At 43.8% G+C, this 25,177-nt stretch overlaps 1 protein-coding gene across 1 annotated transcript in view; it reads left to right on the forward strand.

The window, feature by feature from the left end:
* NSUN3 (NOP2/Sun RNA methyltransferase 3) overlaps positions 1–25,177 on the forward strand; it is a 76,858-nt gene that overhangs the window by 32,118 nt on the left and 19,563 nt on the right. Inside the window, exons 4-5 of the mRNA XM_080654266.1 lie at positions 960–1,114; positions 1,874–1,995. Coding sequence (XP_080510392.1) covers positions 960–1,114; positions 1,874–1,995 — 277 coding nt within the window. The remainder of the gene's footprint in view (positions 1–959; positions 1,115–1,873; positions 1,996–25,177) is intronic.

The following is a 25,177-nucleotide window of genomic DNA, read 5'->3' on the forward strand; positions in this document are numbered from 1 at the left end:
TACTATCCTTGCATCCCCAGTATAAATCTCACTTCGTCATGGTGTATGATCTTTCTAATGTATTGCTGAATCCGATTTGCTAGAATTTTGTTGAGGATTTTAGCATCTATGTTCATCAAGTATATTGGCCTGTAGTTCTCTTTTTGTGTGGTCTCTTTATCTGGTTTTGGGATTAGGGTAATGCTGGCTTCATAGAAAGAGCTTGGAAGTGTGCCTTCCTCTAGAATTTTTTGGAATAGTCTGAGGAGGATAAGTTTTAGTTCTTTTTTGAATGCTTGGTAGAACTCCCCTGTAAAGCCATCCAGACCAGAGCTTTTGTTTGCTGGAAGATTTTTGATTGCTGTTTCAATTTCTTCAGTAGTTATCAACCTATTCAGGTTTTTTTATTCTTCTTGGTTGAATTTTGGGAGCTTGTATTTTTCTAAGAATATGTCCATTTCATCTAGGTTGTCCATTTTGTTGCAATAGAGTTTTTCATAGTATTTTTTCATAATCGTTTGTATTACTGTGGGGTCTGCTGTTATTTTGCCTCTTTCATTTCTGATTTTGTTTATTTGGGTCCTCTCTCTTTGCTTCTTGGTGAGCCTGGCTAGAGGCTTATCAATCTTGTTTATCCTTTCAAAGAACCAGCTCTTGGTTTTGCTGATCTTTGTCATTTATTCTTAATAGCTTTAAGGGAGAACTGAGGTATTCATTGTATATTACAGGTTTTTACTTCCAATATTAAGTTTGAATGAGTAAATATTGAGAGAAGCTGTATAAAAGCAAAACTATTAATGTTTTATGTAGTGTGTGTTTCTGGTATTTTTTTTAAGAATAAGAATAATAATATTTACATTTGTGCCCTATTTCTGCATAAATATAATAAATTTATTTCTTTTTAAATTTAGTCAACCAAATGTAGAACTTTAACAATTCCATTGCATTCATTTAAAAATTTTTAAATTCTTTATCTTTAGGTTATCTTCATTGCAATGAATATGATAGTCTGAGATTGAGGTGGCTGAGGCAGACGTTAGAATCTTTCATCCCAGAGTCTTTAGAAAATGTAATTCAAGTGTCTGAATTGGATGGCAGAGAAATGGGAGATGCCCAGCCTGAAAAGTTTGACAAGGTACTTTTATTGTATTGTGACAAACTGATGGACTCCCAGTGATACCACTGTTGTTTTTTTGTTTGTTTGTTTCCATCTGTTTCCAGACAGAGCCTGATACAGTTTCTTAGTACCCTGGGAAATTCTGATAAAGTGATCCTGGAAGTAGTTTTCATTTGATGGTCAGTATGGTTCAAAGGAAGCAGTAACATTGGGATTGGAGATTATAGAATGTTTTTTATTCCAGGTACCTCAAAGATATTTAGAAAAAGATCAGATATTACTTGTGTCAGTACACAAACATGTGCATTGTATTGCTCTGATTTGGTAACATTTTATATCAGAATATGATAGTTGAAGAAAAAGAGCATTTCAGTAAACTGAAATTGAAATATTGGTTCCTAAAAATAAATGCTGAGAATGCAGAAATATAATATCTGTTTAAAATGAGTCACTTTTATAAAATATTTTGCTATAGTTGTCAAGAATATGAAATATTAGGGGACATTAGTAGATTTTTAGTCCTCCCCCCCGCCCCATTCCGACTCTCTCTCTCTCCTCCAAAAATCCAAACACTGAAAGTGCACAGGAAATTTTGTTGAAAAGCATTAGTAAAGAAATGTCATAAAGAAGAATTATCATGGTGTATTTTTGGCTTTAAAAGAAAGAAATGTCTTTATTTGCTATTTTTGGTCATGTTTACACAGCTTCCCTGTATACTTTGTGTCTGAGGATGTATTTTCAGCACATACTTGCATCATGTATCCTCTTTTCCCCTAGGTGTTAGTTGATGCTCCATGTTCAAATGATCGAAGTTGGTTGTTCTCTTCTGATTCTCAGAAGGCAGCCTGTAGGATAAGCCAAAGGAGAAAGTTGCCAGTTCTACAGATAGAACTCTTAAGGTAAGGGCTGTTAATGCAAACATTTATTTTGGTTCTAATGTAATTTAAATAGATGTGACAAAACATGACACAAGGAGGTTTCCTATGTAGATGTCCAAAGACTGCACCCAGAAAATTCTTAATCTTATTCCTCCAAAGGCTGCATCCTCATAATCCTCAATCTTACTCCTTTAGAGGCTGCACCCAGGTAATTCTCAATCTCTTCCCTTTCAATTCTCATACTGGAATGTTCCTTTTGCCCCTGCCCTGTTAATGAAATACAGTATTACTGTGCACTGTCTTTTAAAAGGCACAAATGATTTTACTGTGGTTTAAATTGTTTTCTTATTGGGACCATCCCAAACCTAGGTTTCATCACCCTATTCTTTCATCAGGATTTGAACCAGAATGCAGCTTTGGATCCTATATTTTTTCTGGTTTTCTTTCTATTGATATACTTCATATGCTCTTAATTAGCTTATCCCATAAATTTTGCATTTCCTTAAGCAACTGATGTTAGAGCTCTTTTCTATTTATCAGATGGCTTCAACTGATATAAAACACTATCTCCCAAATAAGGGTCTAAGCCAGGGGTGGGCAAACTTTTTGACTCGAGGGCCACAATGGGTTCTTAAACTGGACCGGAGGGCCAGAACAAAAGCATGGATGGAGTGTTTGTGTGAACTAATATAAATTCAAAGTAAAGGAGCGGAGGGGAGAGCAAGAGAACCGTCCGTTCTTTCGGCTCCACGGGCCGGATAGAACAGCCGAACGGGCCGGATTCGGCCCGCGGGCCGTAGTTTGCCCACGGCTGGTCTAAGCTCAGATCTTTCTCCTTTGTCTCAGAACTTTATATTCAATACTAGAGGCCCGGTGCACGAAATTCATGCATGGGGGGGGGGGTGTCCCTCAGCCCAGCCTGCACCTTTTCCAATCGGAGACCCCTCGAGGGCAGTTGGACATCCCTCTCACAATCCAGGACTGCTGGCTCCCAACTGCTTGCCTGCCTGCCTGCCTGATTGCCTCTAACCGCTTCCGCTGGTCAGCCTGATCACCCCCTAACCACTCCTCTGCCAGCCTGATAGATGCCTAACTGCCCTCCCTTGCCAGCCTGATCACCCCTAACTTCCCTGCCCTGCCGGCCTGGTCGCCACCAAGTGACCTCCCCTGCAGGCCTGGTGACCCCTAACTGCCCTTCCTTGCCAGCCTGGTCACTCCTAACTGCCCTCTCCTGCAGGCCTGGTCCCCCCCAACTGCCCTCCCCTGCAGGCTTGGTCCCTCCTAACTGCCCTCCCCTGCAGGCCTGGTCCCCCCCACACTGCCATCCCCTGCAAGCCTGAGCGCCCCCAACTGCCCTCCCCTGCTGGCCATCTTGTAGCAGCCATCTTGTGTCCACATGGGGGCGGCTATCTTTGACCACATGGGGACAGCCATCTTGTGTGTTTGAGTGATGGTCAATTTGCATATTCTTTTTTTTAAGAAAGCTCTCTTTTTTAAAAATAAATCTTTATTTTTCAGATTATTATAAATGTTCTTCTTTTTTCCCCCCTTAGCTCCCCTCCACCCGGTTCCCACCCCACCCTCTGCCCTTACCTCCCCCCCACTGTCCTCATCCATAGGTGTACGATTTTTGTCCAGTCTCTTCCCGCACCCCCACACCCCTTTCCCCCCAAGAATTGTCAGTCCACTCCCTTTCTATGCCCCTGATTCTATTATATTCACCAGTTTATTCTGTTCATCAGATTTTTTATTCACTTGATTTTTAGATTCACTTTTTTTTTTTTTAAATAAATCTTTATTCAGATTATTACAATTATTTCTCCTTTTTCCCCCCATAGCTCCCCTCCACTCCTTTCCCACCCCACCTTCTGCCCTTACCTCCCCCCCACTGTCCTCATCCATAGGTGTATGATTTTTGTCCATTCTCTTCATAAACCCCCCCATACCCCTTTCCCCCTGAGAATTATCAGCCCACTCCCTTTCTATGCCCCTGATTCTATTATATTCACCAGATTATTCTGCTCCTCAGGTTTTTAATTCACTTGATTTTTAGGTTGGCTTGTTGATAGATATGTATTTGTTGTTCATAATTTTTATCTTTACCTTTTTCTTCTTCTTCCTCTTCTTAAAGAATACCCTTCAGCATTTCATATAATACTGGTTTGGTGGTGATGAATTCCTTTAGCTTTTTCTTATCTGTGAAGCTCTTTATCTGACCTTCAATTCTGAATGATAGCTTTGCTGTAGAATAATCTTGGTTGTAGGTTCTTGCTATTCATCACTTTGAATATTTCTTGCCATTCCCGTCTGGCCTGCATATTTTCTGTTGAGAAATCAGCTGACAATCGTATGGGTGTTCCCTTATAGGTAACTAACTGTTTTTCTCTTGCTGCTTTCAAGATTCTCTCTTTGTCTTTTGCTCTTGGCATTTTAATTATGATGTGTCTTGGTGTGGTCCTCTTTGGATTCCTTTTGTTTGGGGGTCTGTGCGCTTCCTGGACTTGTAAGTCTATTTCTTTCACCAGGTGGGGGAAGTTTTTGGTCATTATTTCTTCAAATAGGTTTTCAGTATCTTGCTCGCTCTCTTCTTCTGGCACCCCCATAATTTGGATGTTGGTACACTTGAAGTTTTCCCAGAGGCTCCTTACACTATCTTCATATTTTTGGATTCTTTTTTAAAAAATATATTTTATTGATTTTTTAGAGAGAGGAAGGGAGAGAGATAGAGAGAAACATCAATGAGAGAGAAACATCGATCAGCTACCTCCTGCACACCCCCTACTGGGGATGTGCCCGAAACCAAGGTACATGCCCTTGACCGGAATCGAACCTGGGACCCTTGAGCCTGCAGGCCGACACTCTATCCATTGAGCCAAACTGGTTAGGGCTGGATTCTTTTTTCTTTTTGCTTTCCCGGTTGGGTGTTTTTTGCTTCTTTGTATTTCAAATCTTTGACTTCATTCTTGCAGTCCTCTAGTCTGCTGTTGGATCTCTGTATATTATTTTTAATTTCAGTCATGGTATGCTTAATTTCTAGTTGGTCCTTTTTCATATCCTCGAGGGTCTCACTAAAATTATCGGCCTTTTCTAGAAAATTTTTGATAAACCTTATAACCGTGGTTTTGAACTCTATATCCAGTCATTTGCTTTCCTCCATTTCTTTCATTTGTGACTTATGTCTTTGTCTCTGCATTTTGGCTGCTTCCCTGAGTTGATAGAGTGGCTTTGTGTGCTAGGTGACCTATAGGGCCCAGTGGCTCAGCCTCCCCAGTTAACCTGAGGTGGACACTCTTGGTGCACCCCTTTGTGGGCTGTGTGCACAGTCTTGTTGTAGTTAAGTCTTGATTGTTGTTGGTATCACTGGGAGGAATTGACTTCCAGGCCCATTGGCTGTGAGGATCAGCTGTGCCTACAATGAGAGAACTTCTGTGCTGGAGACACCCTTATGAGGCAAGACTTGCTTCAGTGGGGCTTTGGTGCTCACTGAGTCTGCCCCTGATTGTGTCCCTTATGGATCTGAGGAGTTGTAATCTGGATGGTCCTACTCTGACCACTGGGTACACTGGCTCTTGGATCTCCAAGGAGGTGCTAATTTAGCCTCTGCCTGAGGCCACCCAGGAGGAGCTGTGGAGAGATCTGCAGATTCCTCTTCTTTGTTTGGGTTTGGAGGTGCCCACATGAGGCCCAGCTGTGAAGCAATGCAAGCTGCTGTGGGGCCTTGGGCCTTCTTTTGGATGTTCTGGGTCTCACTGACACAGCTGCAGTTTGTTAGGTAAGTTTAGATTTCAAAGGACCCATTCATATGCAAAAGCCTCTGGCATAACTTGGGTGGGGTGGAGTCTCAGGGCGAAGCAAACAGCAATGGCTTCCCGTCAGCCCTGCCCTAACAGGCCCCCAGGTCTCAGTGTCTCTTGCTAATCGCTGCAAGCACCTCTGAGAGAAAGCTGCCCTCGAGTTCCGCCCGCTGCCAGACCAGTTTCTCCCTGTATGAGTCTGGGTCCCCAGAGTCTCACCCGGAATTTGGAGTTCAGAGCAGTCGTGAGCTTGTGTCTCCCTGCGGATTGAAAAAGCCAGCCGCATACTCAGTTGCCCACCCTCTCCGCGCGCGCCTCCGTACCTCTGCCTTCCGCAGTTCCTCTGAGTCTCAGTGTGTTTTTCTCTTTCCTTCTAGTTGTAGAATTTCACTCAGCCAGCCTTCCTGTGGTTCTGGATGATGTCTGTTTTGTCTTTTAGTTGTAGTTTTGAAGTTGTTGTGCAACGCAGCAGTTCAGGTGTTTACCTATGCCGCCTTGGTTTCTCTGCATATTACTTCTTTATTATATAGGACTAGAGGCCCAGTGCACAGAATTCGTGCATGGGGGGGTCCCCTCAGCCTGGCCTACACCCTCTCCAATCCAGGACCCCTTGGGGGCTGTCCAACAGCCTCTCGCAATCCCGGACCGCTGGCTCCTAACTGCTCACCTGCCTGCCTGCCTGTTTGCTCCTAAACCCTCCTCTTTCCTGCCTGATCACCCCTAACCACCTTTGCCTGCCTGATCACCCGTAACCACCTCTGCCTGCCTGCCTGATCGCCCCTAATGCTCCCCTACCGGCCTGATCACCCCTAACTGCTCCCCTGCTGGCCTGATTGCCCCTAACTGCTTCTGCTTTGCCCTGCACCTGGGACCCAGGCTTCCCTCCCTTGGCTGGCCACAGGCACCAGGGACCCGGGCTGGCTTCGCCCGGGCCGGCCACAATCTCAGGGGACCATGGGCGGGCAGCTTTGCCTGGGCTGCAGGCGCCCGGGACTATGGGGCGTGAAGCTTGTCCCTCTCCTGGGCTGCAGGTGCAGGCGCAGCTGCTGGTGCTTAGGACAGGGCATGATGACCATTTTCATATTAGCTATTTATTATATAGAATATATAGGATTCTATCAGAGATGTCTATTTGGAAGTCCCTCAGAAATACAGAACTCAGTTTGTCAAGAAAGAACTCATAATATCTAGTGATCTTCTGCTCCACCCATTAACAAAACAAAATAGAAACCCCACCAACCTGTCTCTTTTCCTCTCTTCTATCCTATATAATAAAGAGATAATATGTAAGTGGTCATCACGCAATCACGCTGTAATGGCTCAGACATTCAACACTGGGGAGAGAGGAATGGGGACCAGCCAGGCACAAATGAGCTTGTGAGAGAGGAATGGGGATCAGCAAGGCTGAGGCCCAGAAGAGGGATAAGCCTCCCGCCCCGCAGTCCCAGGCGCTAGTGGCTATGTCTGCACCTGCGGCCTGGGAGAGGGACAAGCCACCTGCCCTGCGGTCCCGGGTGCCAATGGCTGCACCTGTACCTGCAGCCCAGGAGAGGGACAAGCCGCATGCCCCTCAGTCCTGGGCGCCAGTGCCTGCGACTGTGGCACAGGCAAAGCTGCCCATCCACGGTCCCCTGCGGCTGCAGGTGGCCCTGGCGAAGCCAGCCTGGGTCCTCGGTGCCTGAGGCTGGCCAGAGGGAGGGAAGCCCAGGTCCCAGGTGCCTGCAACCAGCCAGAGGAGGGAATCCTGGGTCCTGGGTGTGGGGTGAGGCAGAGGTGGTTAAGGGCGATCAGGCCAGTAGAGGAGCAGTTAGGGGCGATTAGGCAGGCAGGCAGAGGTGGTTAGGGGCGATCAGGCAGGCAGGCAGGCGAGTGGTTAGGAGCCAGTGGTCCTGGATTGCGAGAGGCAGTCGGACATCCCCCGAGGGGTCCCGGATTGCAGAGGGTGTAGGCTGGGCTGAGGGAACTCTCCCCCGTGCACCGGGCCTCTAGTATCTCAATAATTGCCATGCATACCACCTTGCATTTGCCCAAGTCAAAGTTCATCTCCAACTCCCCTTTGTCATATGCAATCTATCACTATGATATTTTAGTTGTACCTGTATATTTCTCAAGCCCATCTAATTCTTTTCATCCTTATTAGCCTAATCTAAGCTACCAATCTGTCCCCTAAATTATTGCAACTGGCTCCTAACTGTCCTGCATGTCTCCAGGTGTGAGCTCTACTTCACTCTCCATAATAAAACCAAATCTGATCTGAAATATAGATCTGATCTTGCAGTTTCCTTTCTGAAATTCTGCAGTAATTCCCCATTAAGATGTCAGATTCTTTAGTATGATACTGAAGTCCTTTTTGGATATGGTTCATTCTTATTTCACTTGGCTCATGTTTCAGGACTGTCTTGCATTGTGTTCCAACTGTGTAGCTCCTCACACTTACCTTACAGTATCTCATTTCTGAGGCCAGAGCATTTCCTGTTCCTTTTGTTTGAAAGTTCTAATTCATTCTCTTCCTTTCTCTTGATTAACGCTACCGGTTCTTACCTGACTTCCTAGGACTGAGATTGATATCCCCCTTCTGTCTTTCACTTTACTTAAAAATTTATTGATTGTTAGTTCTTCTGCTTGATATTTGCCCAGTACTTGTCTCTCCTCAACATGAATGTAAGCCCCATGGGAGCAGGGATTGTCTAATGTTTTTTATTCCCATTATATGATTTGTTGTTTGGAATGTAGAAGGGGGTCAATAAATAATTTTTAAAAACTTGAAATTACAAGGGCTGAATATTTAGAATTCACATCTGTAATTAAATTTAGAGCAAAGTTAATCTGACAAAAATAATGATATAATCATTATTGTGCTGCATGGTAATTAGGCTTAAATGTAAAGCAATTCACATAATTTATTTTGATTAGTATTGCTTTTACTTAACCAAAACATGGTTTTAGTTTAGTTTAGTTTCCCCCATGTAATACATTTCCCTTAACATCGTATAACATTTCAATCATCATCACGAAGATCCTGCATTTACGTAAGCTCACATAGGCACCTTCTTATGTCCTAACAACTGGGGCTTTTCTTTGGTGGCCTCTCCTCTCTCCTATCATTTTATTCCCCCAAAGAATTGGCTTTAACACCACATCACTTCAGTAGCGTATTCACAGGGCACAAAAATTGACATCTCGGTCACAGTGTGTGTAGGTTTTCATGCAGTCATATGTGATGGGGAAAGACCATCATCCCAGCCATCGCCCATTCTTTTCCTTGAGCAGCTAACCTATATTCTTTGACTCTGATACCTGGTCTGTGTGAGGTTTTGGAGCCACTTGAAGCAACTGGAACTCTTGAACCCCATGGCTGTGTGATTATAATGATAAAGGGGACGGTGGGGATACCCCAGCTGTAGGCACAGAAAATGGTTCTAATTCTCTGAAACCTACAAGCATGGGGGTTAAAAAGATAATGGGAAAAAAATAATTCCAGCCACAATATCTCTTTTATCTCCTGACTCCAAAAAATGAAGAAAGAAAGTCTATAGTATTTTTCTCATTAGGGATGAATCTGTCACTGTATCACATACAAAAAAGTTTCTCTTTCTTTTGGATTGATAGTGGATATTCATTTGCATTTGCAAAGAACAGTTAGAAAGCTAGCAAGTAAATACTGCCTAACCTGTATTGTTGACAGAAGATGGCACTCAGAGGGAAAAAAGAAATGGAAAGGATATTTGAGAGACAAATAAGGAAAACTTTTTAAAAAATATTTTTTTTATTGATTTTATAGAGGAAGGGAAAGGGAGAGAGAAATAGAAACATCAATGATAAGAGATTGGCTGCCTCTTGCACAGTCCCAACTGGGCATGCCCTTACTGGGCCATGACCTCCTGGTCCATAGGTCGAAACTCAACCACTGAGCCACTCTGGTCAGGCAGGAAAACTTTTTGATTGGCCTAGACTTGTATCTGCTTTTGTTTGCTGACAGATGTGGTATTCAAAGGTACTTGATGCTCTCTATGGCTATATAATCATTTACCTAATCAGAAACCATTCATATTTATAGTAAACTAGAGGCCCGGTGTACAAAATTCGTGCATTGGGGGGACCCCTCAGCCCAGCCTGCACCCTCTCCAATCGGGGACCCCTCGGACACCCCTCTCACAATCCTGGACCACTGGCTCCCAATCGCTCACCTGCCATTTTTATGAATGTGATACTTAAATGAAAATAGATACTTTATTTATTAGAAGTTTCTTGATGTTAAATTTTTTAAAAAGACTAATGTTAATGGATATGGTATAGTAAAATATATGTAATAGTCTTTCAAAAATTCTTTAAAAAATTAATGTATGTATAGAATGTATATAATCATGAAAATAATAATCTAACCTGATATTTTAACATGAAAAGCATACTGGAAGGCACAGTGATGACAAGAGAAAGATCTCAAAGCAGATGAGCTCATTGTACATTTATTAAGGACTCTCTGATTTGTCCACACAGAATTAGAAAAGTTAGAATCTTCTATTAACTTGATAAAACATGAAGAAAAAAGTTATATACAACTCTCTCAAACATCTGTCCTCCCAATCATTTTCAGAAGATGAGAATGTGGGAAGGGATATAAGGAATAATTGAACAGAAGCCAATTCTAATTATAGAGTGCCAATTGATACCTTTATTATTTCTCAAAATAATTTCTGAGATCATTTCTGTTACATACTATACATGTACATACTACATAATCAGATTTTCTGCCTTATTTTAAAATTAAATATATTAAGAAAAACAGTGGGAAAATATGCTAAAAATGATATATATTTAGTCTTTTTAGAAAGTGTCCATGATTTCTGTGCAAGAGCAATTTACATGATTTTTAGGTGGGAAAGTATGAATTGAAGAGTATGATTTATAACAAAAATACAGGTATCTTATTGCAGTAATGTATCATGTCATCCATTTCCTCAGAGGAAGTCAATCGCATTTAAAATACTGACCCCTTTGGGTTTTCTTTTCTCATCAGTTGACAAGTAAAATCCAGTTTGTGAACTCATTGAAAAAGGAAGCTTAGATTATTTTGTAACATTTTGAAAATTCATATAAATCATCCATATAACAGTCCTTAAAAAGTGGTTCTTTGACAGTGAAAATTGTATTTCAAAAGAAATATTGAAAAAACAGCACCAACATTGCTTCTATTATGCTCTTGTGCTAAGAGATACTTAGTGACTGTGGAGCATGGGCCTTCATCATTCCTCAACACAGCACCCAAAACGTTGATGTGTTCATAGTGGAAAATAATCTTTACACATATAATTACATTAGAATGGAATATTCCCACCACTGTTTCATATATGTATATATTTCTTTTTAAAGTTAACTAATTCAGTTAACTTTGAATACTGTCATCATATGCTTAGTCTTATTTTTGAAATCTCTAAGACAAAGGCAAGCCACTGTTAATACTACTACTGCTACTACTGTTGCTACTACTAATTCACTTTTTCTTCCTTCTTCTTTTGCTTCTGTTTTCTTTAAGTTAGGTGTCAGGAGTCAGAGATTCTGAAATTAGAAGTCTGTAATTTGTTTGGGCAAAGTACATGCTTTTTTCAGTAAGAGTATACAGATCAAAATATTCCACATTAAGTGAAATTATAAAAGATTGAGGAGACATCCATAGCTATAATGTGTAGCGATTGTATTTTCTGCCATAAAACTATGTGTCAAATGTAGATTAACAGTATGATATACAATCCGATCTAATAAGGAGGGAATATGCTAATTGACTGCCACGCCCTCAAAGATGGCAGGGTCCACAGACACAAGATGGTGGCGCCCAGTCCCCTCAGCCCCGCCAGGGCAGCCTCTGGAGTCCCCCAGTCCCCTCAGCCCCCCAGCCGCCTAGGGCTGGCCCGAGGCACAGGCGAGCCTCAGATGGCGGCTGCCCAGCTGACGCCTGAGGAGCAGGCAAGCCTCAGATGGTGGCTGCACAGCCACCCAGGGCCAGCCCAAGGTGCAGGCAAGCCTTGGATGGCAACTGCCCAGCTGCCCAGGGCCGCCCGAGGCACAGGTAACCAGGGCCGGCCGAGGCTTGTGCTGCCGTCAGTGGCATCAGCAGAGGTGTGATGGGGGCAGGCCGGGCTGAGGGACGCCCCCCCCCCCCCCAGTGCATGAATAATAAAGAGGTAATATGCAAATTGACCCTCACGCCCCTCGCACAATATGGCTGCCCCCATGTGGTCAAAGATGGCTGCCACAAGATGGCTGGCAGGAAAGGGTAGTTGTGGGTGATCAGGCCAGCAGGGGAGGGCAGTTAGGGGCAACCAGCCAGCAGGGGAGGGCAGTTGGGGGTGACCAGGCCGGGAGGGGAGGGCAGTTAGGGGCAACCAGGCCGCCAAGGGAGGGCAGTTAGGGGTGACCGGGCCAGTAGGGGAAGGCAGTTAGGGGTGACCAGGCCTGCAGGGGAGGGCAGTTAGGGGCGACCAGCCAGCAGGGGAGGGCAGTTGGGGTTGACCAGGCTGGCAGGGGATGGCAGTTAGGGGTGACCAGGCCGGCAGGGGAGGGCAGTTGGAGGCAATCGGACCAGCAGGGGAGGGCAGTTGGGGGCAATTGTGCTGGCAGGGGAGAAGTTAGGCATCGATCAGGCTGGCAGGGGAGTGGTTGGGGTGATCAGGCTGGCAGGCAGGCAAATGGTTGGGAGCCAGCAGTCCTGGATTGTGAGAGGGATGTCTGACTGCCGGTTTAGGCTGGCAGTCAGACATCCCCTGAGGGGTCCCAGATTGGAGAGGGTGCAGACTGGGCTGAGGGACACACCCCAGTGCACGAATTTCGTGCACCGGGCCTCTAGTTTAAAATAAGAATTTATCAGCTTTATTAATTTATCCAACATATATTAAGTATCTATTTTGTATTAGGAATGTTACTAGGAACTGCAGATACTAAAATATATAGGAAACTAGAGGCCCGGTGCATGAAATTTGTGCACGGGGGTGTGTGTCCCTCAGACCAGCCTGCACTCTCTCCAATCTGGGACCCCTTGAGGGATGTCTGACTGCCCGTTACAATCCCTCTCACAGTCCAGGACTGCTGGCTCCCAACTGCTCACCTGCCTGCCTTCCTGATTGCCCCTAACCACTTCTGCCTGCCAGCCTGATCACCCCCTAACCACACCCCTGCCAGCCTGATTGATACCTAACTGCCCCCCTTCCAGCCTGATTGCCCCTAACTGCCCTCCCCTGCAGGCCGGGTCACCCCTAACTGCCCTCCCCTGCAGGATTGATCACCCCCAACTGCCCTCCCTTGCAGGCCTGGTCCCTCCCAACTGCCCTCCCCTGCTGGCCATCTTGTGGTGGTCATATTGTGTCCACATGGGGGCAGCCATCTTTGACCACATGGGGGCAGCCATCTTGTGTTGGAGTGACGGTCAGTTTGCATATTACTCTTTTATTAGATAGGATAGAGGCCTGGTGCATGGTGAGGGCCAGCTGGTTTGCCCTGAAGGGTGTCCCAGATCAGGGTGAGGGTTCCCTTGGGGCATGGGGCGGCCTGGGTGAGGGGCCTGTGGTGGTTTGCAGGCCGGCCGCACCCCCCAGTGACCCAAGCGGAGGCTCTGGTATCTGGTATTTATTTATCTTCTATAATTGAAACTTTGTAGCCTGGAGCAGAGCCAAGCCTCCTGCTTGCTCCGTGGCCGCAGCCATTTTTGTTGGGATTTATTTATCTTCTATAATTGAAACTTAGTAGCTTTCAGCGGAGGCCTGGGCTGGCTAGGGTGTGCAGGAAGCTTGGCTTCCTCCATCGCCGGGGAAACCCAAGCCTCCTGCTCGCTCCATGGCTGCAGCCATATTGATTGGGTTAATTTGCATACTTGCTCCTGATTGGCTGGTGGGCATGGCTTGTGGGTGTAGGGGAGGTACGATCAGTTTGCATATTACTCTTTTATTAGATAGGATGATCCTTGTTCTCAAGGTCTGCAGGGCAATTATCATAAATGTAGTAAAAATGTAGTAATAGAAGAAATAGGGTACAGAGTGAGCAATAGGGGGACACCTAACTTTGCTGAGGATAAGGATATGGTATGGGCCTAAGAAGGTCTATTTTAACAAACAAGAAACAGGTATATATTTAAACTGAAAATATATTTTCTAATGTGTTTTTTTTTAATAATGAAAGTAATATAGTCTCATAAAGCCTTTGGAATATACAAAAAATATAAAGAATAAAATAAGCCATCTATTGAAAGAAACTTATTTTACTGACTTATTTCCTTCGACTGCATATAGTATTTATAAAATAGAAATCATAGTGATATACAATTTGATATCTTTTTCTACTTAATTTATTAGCAACATTTAATTATTAAGTAGTCTTTGAAATCATACTTATGAACTGACATCATATGAAATCACTTCATTCATTCATTTATTCAGGTAGGACTATGAAAGACTGCTTTTTCTAATAATAGAATCTCATTGATATAAGAAATAATTACAAAACATGTTTTAATGGAGATTAAAACATGAGTTTTTTTTAATGATCCAAGCAAGAGCCTGATAACTTTTTTGGGGAAGGAGTTAGCAGGTGGCCTGTGATCATTTCTCTTTTGATTTCCCAGGAGACACTCTCATGGAAAGAAAGTAGGTAGGTAACCCAGTTAAACATGTTGATAACTGACCTCTTTGGTAAATAGACTAATGAATTTTACTAAGAGGGAAACTCTTAAGAGGAAACCTCTTGCTTATGGCATGCTTTGAGGAGGATGTTCTTGGTTAGAACTGCCTGTGATAAACACAGCTTAGAATCTATATATTTATGAGGCATGGCTTCTTGGAGAGTAACCTATAAGCTATTCAACTCTTGAGATGTGACAAGCTGAATGTTTACCATGTGTGAGGTGATCAGTGAACTTTGCTTTAGAGAACTCATCTATTATTACTGACTAGAAAACATTCTGCGCCAGAAACAGGATTTAAGAAGCCGCATTGAATGTCCCTGCTTCTCTTATGACACTTGGTTGCTTGTATACTTGAGATTATTAGTTAAGCGTGATAATAGTTAAGATCTCTGGTTCATGAGAATCTGATTTGACAATCCAATCCTTAGTTTTAGCTCACCCCTAAACCCCAACTAGGTACCTCTAATGAAGCTAAATTGAAAACATGATTTGGATCAGAGTCCCAAGTGCAAACCTCTTATTCCAGCCTCACATCTAAATCTTGGAACTCAATCATCTCCTCTAACCAGCTGCTTGGAACATGATTATATCTTGTACATGGAATCATGATTAAGAGGATGAAGGGATAGGACCTGTTGCACCAGAGCTCAGGTAGGTCCAAGAAAACAAGAGGTCATTAATGCTAATGAATAGTGACTTTATCCATTTGATCTCCATCTACTAGTCAGATAATAACAACGGATGCCATTCATTGACTACATTAGCTACTTCTTCTTTCCTCTGGCAACCACCACACTGCTGTTTGTGTTCATGAGTTTCAGTTTTATATCCCACATATGAGTGAAATCATATGGTTCTTAGCTTTTTCTGAGTGACTTATTTCACTTAGCATAACGTCCTCAAAGTTCATCCATGTTGTTGTAAATGGTGCTATTTCATTCTTTCTTATGGCTGAGTAGTATTTCATTGTGTATATGTCTTTAACCAGTTCTCTTTTGTGGGACACTTTGGTTGTTTCCCTGTCGTGCCACTGTGAATAATGCTGCAATGAACATAGGGGTACATATATCTTTGCAAATACATGATTTCGAGTTTTTCAGATATATACCCAGGAAAAGGATTGCTGGGTCATAGGGAGCTCTATTCTTAATTTTTTGAGGAATCACCAGACTGCTTTCCATAGTTGTTGTACCAATGTACATTCCTACCAGCAGTGAATGAGGGTTCCCTTTTTTCCCCACAACCTCTCTAACACTTGTTTTTGCCTGTCTTGTTGATAATGGCCACTCTAGCAGGGGTAAGGTGGTATCTCATTGTAGTTTTGATTTGCATTTCCCTAGTTGCCAGTAAGGTTGAACATCTTTTTATATATCTATTGACTGTTCCTGTGTCTTCTTGGTAGAGGTGTATTTTCAGGTCTTCTGCCCACTTTTTGATTAGGTTGTTGGTTTGCTGTTGAGTTTTATGAGTTCTTTATATATTTTGGCAATTAAAACTTTATTGGAGCTATTATTTGAAGATATTATCTCTCATCTGGTTGGCTGCCTCTTTGTTTGGTTGTCAGTTTCTTTTGCTGTGCAGAAGCCTTTTAGTTTGATATAGTCCCATTCATTTATTTTTACCTTTACTTTTCTTGCCTTTGGGGTCAAGTTCATAAAATGTTCTCTATGAACAAGATCCATAAGTTTGGTATCTATATTATCTTCTATGTAACTTACTGTTTCAGGTCTTATATTTAGGTTTTGGATCCATTTTGAATTAATTTTTGTGCCTGGGGACAAACAGTAGTCCAGTTTCATTGGTTTGCATGTGGCTTTCCATTTTTCCCAGGACCATTTATTGAAGAGACTGTCTTTACTCCATTTTGGCTCCTTTGTAAAAAATTATCTGTCCATATACATACGGTTTTATAGCTGGACTCTCTATTCTGTTTCATTGATCAGTGTGTCTGTTTCTTTGCCAGTGCCATGCCCTTTTGATTATCATAGCTCTGTAGTATAATTTGAAGTCAGGTAGCGTGATACCTCCAGCTTCGTTCTATTTTCTCAGGATTGCTTTGGCTATTCGGGGTCTTTTGTGGTTCCATACAAATCTATGATTTCTCATTCTATTTCTTTAAAAAATGACATTGGGATTTTGATGGGGATTGCATTAAATCTGTATATTGCTTTGGGTAATATGGCTGTTTTAACTATGTTGATTCTTCTAATCTATGTACATGGGATATTTTTCCATTTTATTGTGTCTTTTTCAATCTCTTTTAATAATGCTTTGTAATTTTCAGTATTAAGATTTTTCACATTCTTTGTTGCAAAAGGAATTTTTTTCATTTCTTTTTCTGAAGTTTTGTTGTTAGTATACAGGAAGGCAGTGGATTTTTGCACATTGATTTTGTATCCTGCAATTGGACTGTATTTGTTTATTGTTTCTAATAGTTTTTTGGTGGAGTTTGTAGGGTTTTCTATATACAGAATCATATCATCTGCATAAAATGACAGTTCGACTTCTTCCTTCCCTGTTTGCATGCCTTTTATGTCTCTCTCCTCTTGCCTTATTGCTCTGGCTAGGACTTCCAGCACTATCCTATATAATAAAATCCTAATATGTAAATCAACCAAACTTTGGAACAACTGGTCGCTATGACGTGCACTAACCACCAGGGGGCAGACACTCAATGCAGAAACTGCACCCTGGTGGTCAGTGCACTCCCACGGGGGGGGGGGGAGGGGGGAGCCGCTCAGCCAGAAGCCAGGCTCACAGCTGGCAAGTGCAGCAATGGAGGCGAGAGCCTCTCCCGCCTCCACTCCAGGCAGGTGGTAAGGAGCGAGGGGTCCCAGACTGCTCAAGGGGGATCGGGCCTAAGTCGGCAGGCAGACATCCCCTGAGGCGTCCCAGCCTGCGAGAGGGCGCAGGCTGGGCTGAGGGACACCCCCCCAGTGCAAGAATTTTGTGCACCGGGCCTCTAGTGTTGAAATAATATTGGTGAGAATGGACATCCTTGTGTGTTCCTGATCTTAGAGGAAAAGCTTTCAGTTTTTCACCATTAAGTGTGATATTAGCTGGCCTTTATTATTCCTTCTATTTCTATTTTATTGAATGTTTTAATTATAAATGGATGTTGTATCTTATCAAATGCTTTTTCTGCATCTATTGATAAGATCATATGAGATATATATATATAAAAAGCCAGCGACTGGAATGACTGGAACAACTGGTTGCTATGATGCCCACTACGGCCTGCAAACAGCCCAATTGGGGGGTGGGGCCAGCCAGCCAACCTCCTGCAGCCCCCCCTTCCCAGCCTCACCCCAGATCAGCCCCCCCACCCCAATCAGGGGCAGGGCTGGCAGGCCAACCACCTGTGGTCCCTCCCCCCAGCTGGCCCCACTCCTGATGGGCCCCCACCACCCTGATCAGCCTGACACCCCTCCCCCCAGCCAGCTCTGCCCCCAATTGGCCCCCTCACTCCAATCAGGGGCAGGGCCGGCTGGCCAACCACCCATGGCCCCTCCCCCAGGCTGGTGGCCCCGATTGGCCCCCCCACCCAATTCGGGGGTGGGACCGGCCAGTCCACCATCCACAGCCCCTCCCCATGGCTGGCCCCACCCCTCATCAGCCCCCACTACCCCAGTCGGCCCACGGCCCCTCCCCCCGGCCAGCTCTGCCCCTGATTGCCCCCCCCCACACCAATCGGGGGTGGGGCTGGTCAGCCCACCACCCACAGCCCCTCCCCACAGCTGGCCTCACCTCCAATCAGCTCCAATCAGGGGTGGGGCCCGCCAGCCAATTGCCCACGGCCCCTCCCCCCTGCTGGCCAGGTCCCGATCGGGCCCCGATCAGGGACGGGTCGGCTGGCCAACCTCCTGCTGTCTCTTCCTCCCGTCAGGCATGGCCCCGATGGGCCGGCCGGACCCCACCTGTGCACAAATTCGTGCACTTGGCCCTCTAGTATATATATATGTATACATTATGTATTTTTTTCTTCTGATTTCATAGAGGAAGGGAGAGGGAGAGACTCACTGATGAGAGAGAATCATTGATCAGCTACCTCCTTCATGCCCTCAACTGGGGATTAAGCCCACAACCCAGGCATGTGCCATGACTGGGAATTGAACTGTGACCTTCTGGTTCATAGGTTGATGGTTAACCACTGAGCCATGCAAGCTGGGCCCTCTGCATCAGTTCTTAATTCCTATCTTAGATATCACTAGTTCTTTCCTCTATCTTGTTGGTTCTGTTTCTGTCCTCAGTATTTTACTTTTAATCTCCTTAATTGCATGCTTCATTTTCAGGATTTCTTATTGGTTCTTTTTCAGTTTCATTCTCCTAGGTAAAGTACTTGTTTTGTTCATTGATTGGTTTTCCTTTTTTAAAAAAATAAATCTTTATTGTTCAGATTATTACAATTGTTCCTCTTTTCCCCCCCATAGCTCCCCTCTACCTGATTCCCCCCCCATGTCCTTACCCCCCACCACTGTCCTCATCCATAGATGTAAGATTTTTGTCCAATCTCTTCCCGCACCCCTTACTCCCCCTCACCCCGAGAATTGTCAGTCCATTCCCTTTCTATGCCCGATTCTTTTATATTCACCAGTTTATTCTGTTCATCAGATTTTTTATTCACTTGATTTTTAGATTCACTTGTTGATATATATATATATATGTATTTGTTGTCACTTTGTTGTTCATAATTTTTATCTTTACCTTTTTCTTCTTCTTCCTCTTCTTAAAGAATACCCTTCAGCATTTCATATAATACTGGTTTGGTGGTGATGAACTCCTTTAGCTTTTTCTTGTCTGTGAAGCTCTTTATCTGACCTTCATTTCTGAATGATAGCTTTGCTGGGTAGAGTAATCTTGGTTGTAGGTTCTTGCTATTCATCACTTTGAATATTTCTTGCCACTCCCTCCTGGCCTGCATAGTTTCTGTTGAGAAATCAGCAGACAGTCATATGGGTACTCCCTTGTAGGTAACTAACTGTTTTTCTCTTGCTGCTTTTGATATTCTCTCTTTGTCTTTTGCCCTTGGCATTTTAATTATGATGTGTCTTGGTGTGGTCCTCTTTGGATTCCTTTTGCTTGGGGTTCTCTGCGCTTCCTGAACTTGTAAGTCTATTTCTTTCACCAGGTAGGGGAAGTTTTCTGTCATTATTTCTTCAAATAGGTTTTCAATATCTTGCTCTCTCTCTTCTTCTGGCACCCTCATAATTGGATGTTGGTATGCTTGAGGTTGTCCCAGAGGCTCCTTACACTATCTTCATATTTTTTGATTCTTTTCTCTTTTTGTTTTTCCGGTTGGGTGTTTTTTGCTTCCTCATATTTCAAATCTTTGGTTTGATTCTTGGGGTCCTCTAGTCTACTGTTGGATTTCTCTATATTATTCTTTATTTCAGACAGTGTATGCTTAATTTCTGACTGGTCCTTTTCCATTTTTCTGGCATTCTCATTAAGATCCTTGAAGGTGTCACTAAGTTCCTCGGAGGTCTCACTAAGTTTCTCGGCGGTTTCTAGAAGATTCTTGAGTAACCTTATAACTGTGGTTTTGAACTCTATATCCAGTAGTTTGCTTTCCTCCATTTCTTTCATTCGTGACATGTTTCTTTGTCTCCACATTTTGGCTGCTTCCCTGAGTTGATAGAGTGGCTTTGTGTGCTAGGTGACCTATAGGGCCCAGTGGCTCAGCCTCCCCAATCACCTGAGGTGGACACTCTTGGTGCACCTCTTTGTAGGCTGTGTGCACAGTCTTGTTGTAGTTAAGCCTTGATTTCCGTTGGTACACTGGGAGGAATTGATCTCCAGGCCAATTGGCTGTGAGGATCAGCTGTGTCTATAATGGAAGAACTTCTGTGCTGGAGACACCCTTTTGGGGCAGGACTTGCTTCAATGGGGCTTTGGTGCTCACTGAGTCTGCCTCTTGAGTGTGTCACTTATGGATGTGAAGAGTTGAAATCTGATGTTGTCTCACACTGACCACTAGGTACACTGGCTCCTGGATCTTCAAGGAGGTGCAAGTCAGATACTGTCTGAGGCCACCCAGCAGGAACTACAATGAGATCTGCAAATTTCTCCTCTTTGTTTGGGGTTTGGAAGTTTTGGAGCTGTCTGACCCAGCTGCAAATTTGTTAGGTTAAACTGCGAAAGGGAAGGCCATTCATATGCAAAAGCCACTGCGCACAGCTCCAGTGGGTTTGTAAATTGGGTGGGGCGGGGTCTCAGGGAATCACTAGGGTGTGGCAAACAGCAATGGCTGCCAGTCAGCTTTCTCTGCATTTCTGTGTTTCTGTGACCCCGGGTCCAGAGCCCCAGTGCAGTAAACAATGATTCCTGTGCGCACCTCTGCGAGAAAGCCACCCTCACTTTCCAACCTGATGCCAGACAGTCCAGTTTCTCCCCATAGGAGTCTGGGTCCCCAGAACCTCGCCGGAAACTGGAGTTCAGAGCAATTGGGAGCTTGTGTCTCCCTCCCACTTGAAAAAGACAGCTGCGTACTCAGTTGCCAGCCCTCTCTGTGCGCGCCTCCGTACCTCTGCTTTTCAGTGGCTCTGCAGGTCCTACCCAGTCTCAATGCACTTTTTTCTTTCCTTCTTGTTGTAGAACTTCCACTCAGCCAGCTTTCCCGTGGTTCTGGGTGATAGTCGTTTTGTCTTTTAGTTGTAGTTTTGTTGTGGTTGTGAGAGGAAGCACGTATAGGTGTATAACTTATGCCGCCATCTTGGTTTCCTCTCTCATTGATTGGTTTTCTGAGTGCACTGAATTGCCTGTCATTATATTTCTGAATCTCATTGAGTATTTTCAGAACTGCAATCTTGAATTCTTTGTCATTTATATCACATATTGCCATGTCTTCCAGCCTGCTTTCTGGGGATTTTTCACTTTCTTTCTGGTTATCATCATTACTGTGGCTCTTCATGGTATTTACTGTCCTCCTTTGATTTTGCATCTATCTTTAAAGAGATCTTTCTACTCTTTTCCAGTAGATGGTGCTGAATCACAAGATTTTTACCTATGTGGTCTCCCAGTCTTGAACCTCCATGGCTTCCATAAGACAGTACAGCCGTGCTTCTTAGGGGTGTGGGGTTTGTTTCACCCTTGTAGTAATGGCAACCCCTGACCTCTGTGGAGTCCTGCCCCAAACTACCCTCCTGTGGATCAGTTGCAGAGAGAAACAGCTATTCTATTGTAACAGCTCTTAGTTTACAGATAATATGTTCCTGGATCCGACTACAATGACAACAGCAGGCGAATTTTGGGAGTCCAATCAACGGCAGGTCTCTGTGGTTCCATTCTTTGTCTGAAACAACACCACCCAGCCTGACAGTGGGGAACTGCACAGCAGAAGTGACATTGTTCACTCTTCCACTTGCCACTCACCCTGCTAGGCTGCCCCTGCCCTCCCTTCTGCAGCTCTTTGTTCTACTACTGGCTTTCTCCCCCTCTCCCAGCTGAGCCTCGAGCTCCCAGCTGCAGGGCTGCGTCTGCAGGCCGTCTGCACTTTCCATTTTTCTCATCTCTTAGCCTTTAGATGTTTAACTGCATGGGTCAGGCGTGCATCTGTGTTGAGCAGGGATTTCTTTGTTGAATTGTATAGATGGTTAACTTGTTGAAATGTCAGGGGGAAAGGAAAAGTTGCACCCTTGTAGCAGCCATTCTTCTGACGTCTTAATGAGGTAATTAACTGTTGTGATGTATTAAACTAGAGATCTCCAAGTAGAAACTGATTATAAATATGCAAAAACTTGTCATTTTTAATCTGTATCAAGAGTATCTAGTGTCATTATTCTGCTCTACCAGTACTGTATAAAGATACCCTTCTTCAAGGTAAAAACTTATTGCTAGTGGAGAAAGATAATTATCAACATTGTTTTTGTTTCTTAGTTTGACAAAGGAATAGCTGCTGGGTATGGTATCTCTGAAAATTGCAAGTGGAGTCATGTTTCTCTTAAATTTACAGAACTTCTTTGAGAATAAACAGTTCAGTATCTAGAAAAATTTTCCCCTTTTTAAAAATGAAAAGAAATATTTTTGAATCTTAATACATATGTTAACGTGAAGTAACATTCAAACCTGTAAAGGGTTTTTGTGAGTTTATTTGCTGGGAAGCAGAATATCAATGAATTAAGATAATGCTCCCTGGTATCTGGAATTTTGATAACTTACCGTGAGCACAGTAAAGAGTACCCTCAAGGCTTATAAAATACTTTTAAAACACAGAGCCCAGCCAGTGTTGCTCAGGGGTTGAGCGTCAGCCCATTCACCAAGAGGTCACTGATTTGATTCCCGGTCAGGGCACATACCCGGGTTGTAGGAGGCAGCCATTCGATGTTTCTTTCTCATTGATGCTTCTATCTCTCTCTCTCCCTTCCTCTCTCTCTAAAATCAATAAAGAAAATATATTAGGAAAAAGCACACACAACACAAAAAAAAACGATGCTAGCACTAGGTAACTATCAACCCAGAAATACAATATCTGTTTTACATACTTATGGTACCTGAAACTTAATTTTAAATCTGCATTTTTTGATAGATTATACATGAACTTCTACTTTTCACCTTAATGTTTTCTTTAGTTTTAGTGTATAATAGTGGTAGGAGTTTTTTATTTGCTTTCTTGCCCAGACTGCTGTTTACCAGCAGAAATAGTAACTGATACAAATGTATCAAATGAGTGAAATGATGAGAAACAAGCAGTGGAAAAATGAAAACTGCTGAAAAGGAACAAAAATAGAAAAATTGGAAAGGAATACTAGAAGCCAACAATATAACATAGAAAAATTTATATGGAATGGTAAGAAAAAGTAAATGAAACAAAAATCTCTAAAACTCTGAGAGGGGAAAAAAGATATGAAATGTAGAGTAATAAACGTTTAGGGTGGGGTGAGGCAAAAAAGGAACAACTTAAAAATAAAAGCTTTGTAGAAGAAACCAAGATGGCAGCATAGGTAAACACCTAAACTGCTGCCTTGCACAACAATATCAAAACTACAACTAAAAGACAAAATAGACACCATCCAGAACCACAGGAAAGCTGGCTGAGTGGAAATTCTACAACTAGAAGAAAAGAGGAAAACTCAGAGGAGCTGCAAAAGGCTGAGGTACGGAGACTCGCACGCGGAGAGGATGGGCGGCTGTGTGCACAGGCGGCTGAGTGTGTGGCTGGCTTTCTAAAGCAGGAGGGAGAAGGAAGCTCCCGACTGCACTGAACTCCAGTCCTGGGTGAGACGCTGGGAAACCAGACGCATTCAGGGGGAATCTGGACTGTCAGGAAAAGAGAAAGCACACTGAGACTCGGGAGCTGCGGAAGGCAGAGGTCTGGAGGTGCACGCGCGCAGAGAGGACTGACTGCTGAGTGCACGAGAGGCTGAGTGTGTGGCTGGCTTTCTAAAGCGGGAGGGAGACAGAAGCTCCCAACTGCGCTGAACTCCAGTTCCGGGCAAGTTTCTGGGAACCCCGACTCATTCGGGGAGAAACTGGACTGTCTGGCAGCGGGTGAAACTTGAGGGCGGCTTTCTCTCAGAGGTGCTTACAGCGATTACCGAGGGACACTGAGACCCAGGGGCCTCATAGGGCAGGGCTGACGGGAAACCAAGGCTGTCTGCTCCGACCTGAAACTCTGCCCCATCCAAGCTGAGCACAGAGGCTTTTGCAATTTTGCAAGTCTTATCTCATAAGAGTGTCTCCAGCACAGAAGTGTTCCCAGTGTAGACACAGCTGATCCTCACAGCCAATGGGCTGGAGGTCAATTCCTCCCAGTGATACCAACAACAATCAAGACTTAACTACAACAAGGCTGAGTACACAGTCCACAAAGGGGTGCACCGAGAGTGTCCACCTCAGGTAACTGGGGAGGCTGAGCCACTGTGCCCTAGAGGACACCTACTACACAGAGCTACTCTACCAACTCAGGGAAGCAGCGAAAATGCGGAGACAAAGAAACAGATCACAAATGAAAGAAATGGAGGAAAACAAATGACTAGATATAGAGTTCAAAACCACGGTTATAAAGTTTTTCAAGAATTTTCTAGAAAAGGCCGATAAATTTAGTGAGACCCTCGAGGATATGAAAAAGGACCAACTAGAAATTAAATATACACTGACTGAAATAAAAAATATTATACAGAGACCTAACAGCAGACTAGAGGACTGCAAGAATCAAGTCAAAGAGTTGAAATACAAAGAAGCAAAAAACACTCAGCCAGAAAAGCAAAAAGAAAAAAGAATCCAAAAATTTGAAGATAGTGTAAGGAGCCTCTGGGACAACCTCAAGCGTACCAACATTCGAATTATGGGGGTGCCAGAAGAAGAAAGAGAGCAAGATATTGAAAACCTATTTGAAGAAATAACGACAGAAAACAACCTCCCCCCCCCGCCCCCCGGTGAAAGAAATAGACTTACAAGTCCAGGAAGCGCAGAGAATCCCAAGCAAAAGGAATCCAAAGAGGACCACACCAAGACACATCATAATTAAAATGCCAAGGGCAAAAGACAAAGAGAGAATATCAAAAGCAGCAAGAGAAAAACAGTTACCTACAAGGGAGTACCCATACGACTGTCAGCTGATTTCTCGACAGAAACTATGCAGGCCAGGAGGGAGTGGCAAGAAATATTCAAAGTGATGAATAGCAAGAACCTACAACCAAGATTACTCTACCCAACAAAGCTATCATTCAGAAATGAAGGTCAGATAAAGAGCTTCACAGATAAGAAAAAGCTAAAGGAGTTCATCACCACCAAACCAGTATTA

The sequence above is a fragment of the Plecotus auritus genome, assembly GCF_963455305.1.
Source record: "Plecotus auritus genome assembly, chromosome: 2".
Classification (NCBI taxonomy): domain Eukaryota; kingdom Metazoa; phylum Chordata; class Mammalia; order Chiroptera; family Vespertilionidae; genus Plecotus; species Plecotus auritus.